The sequence below is a fragment of the Diadema setosum genome, chromosome 4 (genome assembly GCF_964275005.1).
Source record: "Diadema setosum chromosome 4, eeDiaSeto1, whole genome shotgun sequence".
NCBI classification, from domain to species: Eukaryota; Metazoa; Echinodermata; class Echinoidea; order Diadematoida; family Diadematidae; genus Diadema; species Diadema setosum.
In genome coordinates, this window is record NC_092688.1 from 5,735,322 (window position 1) to 5,744,785 (window position 9,464).

At 38.7% G+C, this 9,464-nt stretch overlaps 1 protein-coding gene across 1 annotated transcript; it reads right to left on the reverse strand.

Moving 5' to 3' along the window:
* Positions 1–300: 300 nt before the first annotated feature.
* On the reverse strand, positions 301–1,821 carry LOC140227436 (uncharacterized). Its single transcript, XM_072307842.1, has 2 exons — positions 1,621–1,821; positions 301–789 (listed from the first exon to the last, which is right to left on the reverse strand). The coding sequence occupies exons 1-2, from the start codon at positions 1,819–1,821 to the stop codon at positions 301–303; spliced, it is 690 nt and encodes a 229-aa protein (XP_072163943.1).
* Positions 1,822–9,464: the final 7,643 nt, after the last annotated feature.

The window sequence follows — 9,464 nt, forward strand, 5'->3', positions numbered from 1 at the left end:
CGTGAACAAAATAAAGCCATGCAATACTCTCAAAATGCCAACAAAATGAAACAGGTTAAAATAAAGAAGATCTACATGTCAAAAAGCAATGTTTATTAATAGACATCATGATAAACAACATTGTTGCTGAATTCAAGTCAGAATCATCGCGAGTGTCTGAATTAACAGAAACATTGTTCTGAAGTCGGAAGCATGCTGAAGTTTTGTTTACAGCAAAGAGTCAAATAAATATCTCAACATGTGATATTATACATCACATCTAAGTCCCTCCTATAAAAAGGTGTGGCAGCATCACAGCGTTCAATGTGGAACAACGAGGACATAAGGATGATCAACCATGTAGAATGGTGACGGGCTGTGGTAGAGACTCCATTCACGGTATGGCGATGGATACGAAGAAGTCGGTTGGCTGCTTCGGGAGAGGAAGTCTACAGACATCAAGGGATTGGTGGCGCCCTGCTGCTTTCGATGAGATGTCGTCTGCGGTAAATTGATGACGTCACGCTCGTCGCTGGTACGGAAAGTCGACCAGGGATCCGATGGTCGGCTGCGACGAGACAGGAAATCAACTGACATCGCTGATTCGTTGATGGCGAACTTCTTGGGTGGCAGTGTGTTCTGATGGTCGATGACGTCGCATTCCGTTGATCGCTTACGCTTTCCTGTGGATGAAGACTCCGGTCCCTCGATGTCGGATGGTCTGTTGATCTGGTTGTTGGTGTCTAGTCGAGTAGAGAGGGAGTTGAGTGAAGCTCGACGAAGCCGCGAACGGCGATTCTGAAACCAGACCTGAAGATAAAGAAAAGAAAGACATGACTTTACCCTATGTGCTTCATGCAGAAACAGAACTTGTAATGGACATAAATCCTAGAATAAAGCTGATACACAATGTATTTGAGGATATTGTAGATAGTAGTTCAGTTCAGTTCAGTTCAGTTCAGTTTTTATTTCTGCATTTCAAAATCAATACAAATCAACAAATCAACAAAATACTTACATAGTCATTTACACAGCTAATATTCGTAACGTTTGGATCTTACATACATTTTCTTTTTTTTTCAAGAACGAATATCATATATGAAAGGAAGCAATAGGAAATGATAAAAATGAAATGCAGGGGACCATCATCATAAGCTAAGCTTGACGAGGAAGATGGCCCCAGGTAAAGAGATACATAAAGTTGGAGGGTATGGCAAATTGTTTTTATGCAACAACTGATTAACCACACAGAAGTCACACATTTTGAGAAAATAATGAATTGTTAGCTCCGGGCAATGATTTTCTGGCTGGTACTGAAAATGTTTGAGTTCTATATTTACGTAGGTAACATCATGATATTCATTCTAAATAAAGAAATCCAATGTGTAAACTGCATTTAACAACAGTCATATCATTTTGTCGTTCAAAGTCATTAAAACAATTTATGACATAAAGAATAGTCTTGATGATATATGTATACATCTCTATCATGATCATAAATGTTTAGATATCTATGAGATCAAATTAAATCATTTACAGGATTCTTCTTCCGTGGTTGATTGCATTTATTCATTCATACAAACGTAGGGGAAGAACATCTTTAGCCTTACAATCACTTTACACAGCCCTGATTTTACATACTTGTATTCTGTCTTCATCGAGGCCGAGTGAGGCAGCCAGTTTCTCTCTCGAAGTGATGTCGGGATATCGGTCGATGTCGCATTCAGCCTTCAGCCTCTCGAGCTGCCATCCGGTGAACACGGTCGGACGTCGACGACGAAGGCCTTTGGCAGGAACGGACGTCGAGACTTGAGAGAGAATCGAGAGCGGTGAATCAGCCATACTGAATTGGATTGGTTTAGTACAGATGCTGGTTTGTAGGAAAAACCTCAGAGGTGCGACTTAACTTCAAGAAAATCTGAATGAGGTGTGGTGATAGTATATATCAAAGTAGCTGGTAGTCTTGCAGTGATTAAGTGGGTTATGAGTTAGAGAAGCCACGCACCACTTTTACAAGCCCTTAACAAGCAAAGTTGTTTGATTGGTCTGATAAACCGACCAATAGGCGTGACAGGATTAGCAATTGAGGTAAAGTTGTAGTTTCATGAATGCCCACCGACTTCCACTATTCAAAGGGGAGTGCGAGTGTCCTAATCTATGTCGCAAATACAAGAGGGCTATCACTTTTCCTTTGTTCATTAGCGGTCTGATTGTCGGTCCGCTGCCGACAAACCAAACAATACCCTTGTAGCAACTTCCTGAGACAAGGAACAAAAGGAGTAGAGGAACAATAGACTATTTCTTGTGCTCGTCGTACAGTCGATTTTTTACAGAACATGGTTCTATTTAGAGATCTTTGAAAACTCTGAAACTCATCTCTGAAAACTGTCTTGATGAAGAGCAAAACCAAATTTTTGGCCATGCTCAAGATGACATTGTTAAATGCAGTCAAAATGAAACCAAAAAGATATAGTGAAATTGTTATTTAAAAAATACAACTTTACAAACAGTCACCTTTGGAAAAAAGGGAAAATGAACAGATTCGAAGTTTGAATAATTTATATGGGTTACTGACGTCATCGACTCTTTCGCCTTTAAAAAAGAAATACGAGAAACATAAGTCGCATTTAACTCCAGTCTGACTCATTTAATGTTCTTGACTTTTTTGTTTGTTTTTCTTTAACTTGATGGCCCAACATTTTTTTTTTCTGTGTTCCCGGGCCACCTGATCACCGCTTATGTCGATCACTGTGTAATGATAATACGGAAGTATGGACATCTATTGGAGGTTGAATTTGATGCTTACTTTAACAATAATCTCAAGTTGCAATTCGCTGAACATAATCAGGAGTAAATGTCGTTTGGTTGGAAAGGACTTTGAAGTGTGATCGAGAACACTAATCTCCGTGTAACTATCAATAGTTTACATAGAGTTTAGTGATCGAGAAGAGAGTGTAATAAATCAGCCATGTTGGAAAGTGGTTAAAGTGGTTAAGTATAAGGCATTTAGGGTGAGAACGTTTGATGTGTGCAGCCAAGTGATATATATATTTTTTTTTTTCGATTCACCGTATGACCAGTTTTCGTTGGGAAGTTCCAGTTTCCATTCAGAGAAAGTCTTACAGGTCAAATCAAAGGACCAATGAGGTTGGGTAATAACGGCACAGACTGGGACGTAGTTCGTATCATAAGTGATCTGTCACTCGAGTTCTTTCACTGGCTGATGTAGTTCCATTCTTCAGGTATAGACTGAAAGCATGAGAACTGTGTGGCAATTGAACCGACGCACAAAGCTATACTGAGACACTATGGCATTCTTTCAGAGATTACATTAATCTCTTTGCTTTCTTCTCACTAGAAACGCGCGCCCTGCTTGTGATGATCCTATCATAATACCTAATCACGTGTTTGCTTTTGTTCATGACAGGATGCAAGAAATGAAGGAGCAGATCGTAAAGAATTAAGTTCGTCCTTTGAACAACCCACACAGAAGAAAGGTCTATCCTATCAAAGAGTTGAGATCAAAGTTTTGCCGAAGATTATTTTGGCGTAAAGTATCCCTGTCAATCATGGCCATAGTACGTCAATCGTGTTGTCTTTCCATCAGTCAAATTGAATTGTTCTGATAGTGCTAGACACACGTTACGTTCAATTACTGTACAGAGAGGATGGGTCATCGTCTCCTGTATAAAACTGATGTTCATTCATTCCTCTAGGTCCCGATTGTCTGTGTATATGTGAATGTAAGCACTTCTTTGTGCGTTTGGTTGTGTACGTTCATATATCAACGTATGTATGTAAGCTTGTATGTATAAACTTATGCCTTGGTCCTAAGTATCGGTGTGCGTATTTAAGCATTTTTTTTTTTATGCGTTTGTTTGGGTACGTATGTAATTATATCAACGTATCATGTATGTAAGCTTGTATGTATAAACCTGCTTTTCGATAAGAGAGAGAATATAAATGGGAGGAAGTGAAAACGTTCATATCTGATAAATGGAAGGGAAAGGTTCATAATCATGTAAATATACGTGCAGATAAAAGTGAAGAAAACATAATATAGCCTCATGATGAAATTAATGAGACGTGCTTCATCCCGAGCACACACAGAACCCTTGAAAATAAGAAGGCGAAATGACAACTTCACTTCATTATACTGTAATTCAAGAAATGAAATGTAATTATTACAACTTCTCTTTTTAACCCGTTGATACGTATTGTGCGTGTGGTACGAATGATCAGTGTCTGCATAGCCTCTACTTAACGGTATATGTTGTTGTATGTAATGATGTTATAACGACTAGATATCTGTTCAGGTTTTGTAAGAAAGCGTCGAGCCATTCTGATTTAGCCACAAGGAAATGATTTCTGTCTAAAAGACTCGAGTTTATTTGTACATTTAAGATCTATGCCGTTGTTCATGGACCTATCATAAAGGCATATTGTATAGGCATTCTCCATTGCTTTGACTGTAAACATTAAAAGAAAGAATTATGTGTGTCCATTTCATTGACGTGGAGATTGGTGGAATGAACTTTTATATTTCAGATGACCTTTTCAAGCGTAAAAAGCCAAAACACTTCATTTGCTTTCTTTGATCTCTCTCGTCCTTCCTTAATTAATATCTCTCTCCATATATATATATATATATATATATATACATATATACATATACATATATATATATATATATATATATATATATATATATATATATATATATATATAATATATACTATTAGTATATATATATATATATATATGTATATATATAATAGAACAGGACTCATCTTCATGTTGTCAATTATACCAACAGTTTATTTTGACACAATATTTTGCTTACTAATTTGATATCAATAATTCATTTTATTGTGTCAAAATAAAGTGTGGTATTGACAGCATGAACTTGAGTTCTGTTCTATGTTTGATATGACTGCAGCAACACGTGGCCAACACATACACACGCACACGCACACACACACACACACACATACATTCATTCACACTTCTATTCATTTCTATCTATTTCTTTCTAGTTCCACTTTACGCACTTCCGGGGTAAAATAAGTTGGGGAGGGGGCGAAGTGGTGACATCTTATGGATTCCTTTGTATGGTGGGAAAAAATGGGGAGGGGGGTGAGCCCCAGGTTCCGCCGGTCATACATTATATATATATATATATATATATATATATATATATATATATATATATATATATATATAATGTATGACCGGCGGAACCTGGGGCTCCCCAAAAATTTTTTTCCACCATACAAAGGAATACATAAGATGTCACCATATACGTACATGAGTGTGTGTGTGTGTGTGTGTGTATGTGTAGGCGATATGTCTGTGTTTATGACTGTGCATATATTTGCCTTTTCATACAGTCCTTTTTCATAGTTTGTGTAATACTCATTTGAAAAGAACATAAAAACACTCGAAACAGAAATAAAAAGCACCAAATGCAACGACATTCACTATACAGAAAAAGCATTAATATGCACACACACACATACACACACACGCACAACTATTTATACGAATTCATCCAGCCACACAACGGTCATACACGTCAACTTAAAAAATACTCCTCAATGACAAATTTATTCAAAGAAATTTATTTGGTATATAGACAGGTGCATTCATTTTCAATCATAACTCAGAATTCTGCTCAAAGCTGAAAGTCAAAGCTGAAAGTCAAAGCCGAACGACCATTCGGCTTTCACCACGGACGGACGTGCTTGAACTAGTGTTCCGCCAAGCATAGAAGTTATAATAGATCCGAGCAAAATCCCCAAAATGCCGAACTCCGAAAGACCCAGACGAGGCAATGCTTCCAACAAGGCCGACGGATCCCCGAGACATGCACCTGAGAAACCGCTACATGAGCCTTGCACAACGGACAACACAGCAATGGAAGGAGCTCTCGACAACCTTTCCACAGCTATCCAAAATGCTATCGAGAAGCTACTTGCTGACGACAAATTTGTCTCGAAACTGGTGAAATCCATCGAAACCCAGCTCATGTCCACCTTCTACGATACATTCTGCAAGGAATTAAAGGAATCGCTGCTGTTTGACATCGAAAGCCGAGACACCCAGATTTCCTCGCTTTCACAAAAAGTGCAGGACCTGCAGGCTGACATGGACGAGGCAGAGCAGTACTCGCGGCGAAATTGCTTGATATTCGCCGGTATAGAGGAGAGCAGCAACGAGTGCACCGACGACGTCATCCTCGACATATGCAAAGACGGCCTAGGAATCGACATCACGAGCAGCGACATCGACAGAAGTCATCGTCTGGGTCCCGTCCTCGAGAAAAGTGGCAGCAACGACAACAAAAGGGCAAAACGCAATCGGCACATCATAGTGAAATTTACCAGCTATCGCATGAGAGAGAGGGTCTACAGCTCAAGATTCGATCTGCGAAAGAAAGGAATGAGCAACATCTACATCAACGAAAACCTCACGAAAGAGCGATCGCGGCTGTTTTGGAAACTGAAAAGGAGCCTGAAAAAGGGAACCCACAAACTCTGGACGCAGGATGGTAGGATCCTTGTCAAAACACCGAGCGGCGAACGAGTTACCATCACGAGGGAAAGCCATCTCCACAAAGTCGTTAAGTGAGCGTTCCATTTTGAACTTTTGAACTCTAACGTGTATTTCATAAGAGTACCCAGGATATAGGGTTTCTTCTGTTCATCTTACGTGTTCTATTTTGTTTTTGTGTGTGTGTTTTTGTGTCATGCATTCTCCCAATTTCCCAAAATACAAAGGTATGAAAATTGCACATCTTAATATCAGAAGTTTAAGAAATAAGACAGACGATTTGCTTCAATTCTTACAACAAAATCCGTACGACATCATGTCGTTATCGGAAACTTGGCTTGATGATGGTATCCACTCCAATATAATATCAATTGACGGTTATAAAATAGAAAGGAAAGATAGGGGCCAATTAGGTGGAGGTGTTGCATGTTATATCAGAGAAGAGATTATTCATTTAAGAAGAAGCGATTTAGAATGTGATAACGTTGAAATTTTGTGGATTGAAATACGTATGACATGTAAAAGGCCACTTATAATAGGAGTGGTATATCGTAAACCCGGAAATGATAACGCTTTTTTTGAATATTTAGAAGATTGTATTGACAAGATCCACAACTTTACTGATGATATAATACTCATTGGTGACTTTAATTGCAATATGTTGACTTCTAATCATCTTTCTCGTAAAATGAATGATTTGTGTAATGCACAGGCCATGTTTCAAATAATTACAAAGCCGACTCGTATATCTCCCCACAGCTCAACTTTAATAGACCTGATTTGCATACCTAAAGATATGGGGCCGCTCCCATCTGGAGTTCAATCTCTTGGTCTGAGTGACCATTCACTCATCTTTCTGGTATACAAAGCCTTACCACAAAAAACGAAGCCCCAGGTATTTACGTTTCGTTCCTTTCGATCCTTTGATGAAAATGCCTTTTTGTCCGACTTAGCAGCAATCAAGTGGGAAGATGTTCTGGTAGAAAATCTTGGAGTAGACTCTATGTGGCAAAAATTTCATGCATTGTTCATAAAACTAAGTGATAAACACGCCCCATTTATATCGGTCAGGAAAAAGGCTAGGGGAGCGCCCTGGATTAATGATGATTACCTCCAGCTTGCGAGAGAACGTGATTACAATAAGCAAAAATTTGATCGAACAAAAGAAAACTACTACTGGGAACGATACCGGGTGGCTCGCAACAAGGCTAACAACCTCAATAAGAAGTTACGCAAGAGATACTTTCTAAGCAGACTGTCTGAAACCTGTAATAACCCCAATAAGTCCTGGAAAGTTTTAAACAACCTTCTACCTAACAAAAAACAGGTTCAAGATAATAGCATCACTGTAGATGGAGAAATTGTCACTGACCGTGTAAAGCTGGCAAACGACTTTAATGCTCTCTTTTGTCGTATAGGGAGCATGAATAACAACTTGCCCCCAATTGATGTGAATAAGATGTGTACACTAGCAACCGTAGATTCAAGGTTTACTTTTAATGAGATAACAACAAATTTTGTACAGAAAGAGCTGGATAAAATCAATTGTAAGAAGAGTATAGGACTTGATGATATTCACCCAAGACTTCTCAAATGTGGATCTCATTCTCTAGCAAAACCTTTGGCTCTTTTGTTTAACTGTTCATTACAAACTGGTGACGTACCCAATGATTTTAAACGTGCGAAAATCATTCCTATTCCAAAGTCCAAAAACTCAACTGAGATGTCGAATTTCAGACCTATATCAATTCTGCCTATCGTTTCAAAAATCCTTGAAAAAGCTGTTCAAAAGCAATTATATGATTATTTACACAGGCAACACCTGTTATCTGAGAGACAATCTGGATTTCGTCCAGGACATTCTACAACTACATGTCTGACAGAAATTTGCGACTCCATTTTGGACTGTTTAGACAAAGGGTTAATCACCGGCGCTGTATTTCTAGATCTTAAAAAAGCATTCGATATCATACCGCATGAAGGTCTGCTAGAAAAACTACCGTATTATGGTGTTCAGGGCAACGAACTTACGTGGTTTGCCTCATATATAAAAAATAGACAACAATGTGTGTCTTTCAGAGGTGTAATGAGTGGGCTCCTTCCAATGTTATCCGGTGTACCTCAAGGCTCTATCCTTGGGCCGCTTCTTTTTTGTGTATATATCAACGACATATGTAGATTGCAATTTCATGATGAGACGAGAATTTCTCTGTATGCCGATGACACAGCCATTTTCAACTCTTCTAAGGATGTTCGTACAATTCAGGCCTCGCTGCAAAAAGATTTAAACACTCTTTCTTCCTGGTTTCAGAACAACGGAATGAGGGTTAATGGTGAAAAAACAAAAGTTATGATATTTGCTTCGAAAAGGAAAAGAAATGGTTTAGATATGAGTTTAGAATTTGATGGTCAGTATCTGGATATTGTCAATGATATCAAATATCTTGGAGTAATTATCACAGACAGTCTAGATTGGTCACTTCACATTGAACGTATCATAAAAAAGACGGCCTGCACATTAGCTTGTATTCGGCGCATTCGGTCTTGTATTACCATGAAAATGGCTGCGCAACTATACTTCTCACTGGTATTGCCAAACATAGACTACTGTTGTACTGTTTGGGGCACATGCACCAAGACTAACTTGGTCAAATTACAAAGGGTCCAAAACAAAGCTGCCCGACTCGTAATGCAGGCAGACTATTATTCTCCCGTTCACAACTTGTTGAATAGATTGAGGTGGCAAAGTGTACAAAAACGCATTGAGTATCAGTACTGCGTAGCTGTATATAAAGTCTTGAACGGATTAGCCCCATCATACTTATGTCCTATGGCTACAAGGCGTCAAATCACGTACGAAACTCGATATGCCTTATCTTGCCCATTGTTCATCCCCATGCCTAAAACAGAATACAAAAAACGTACATTTTCCT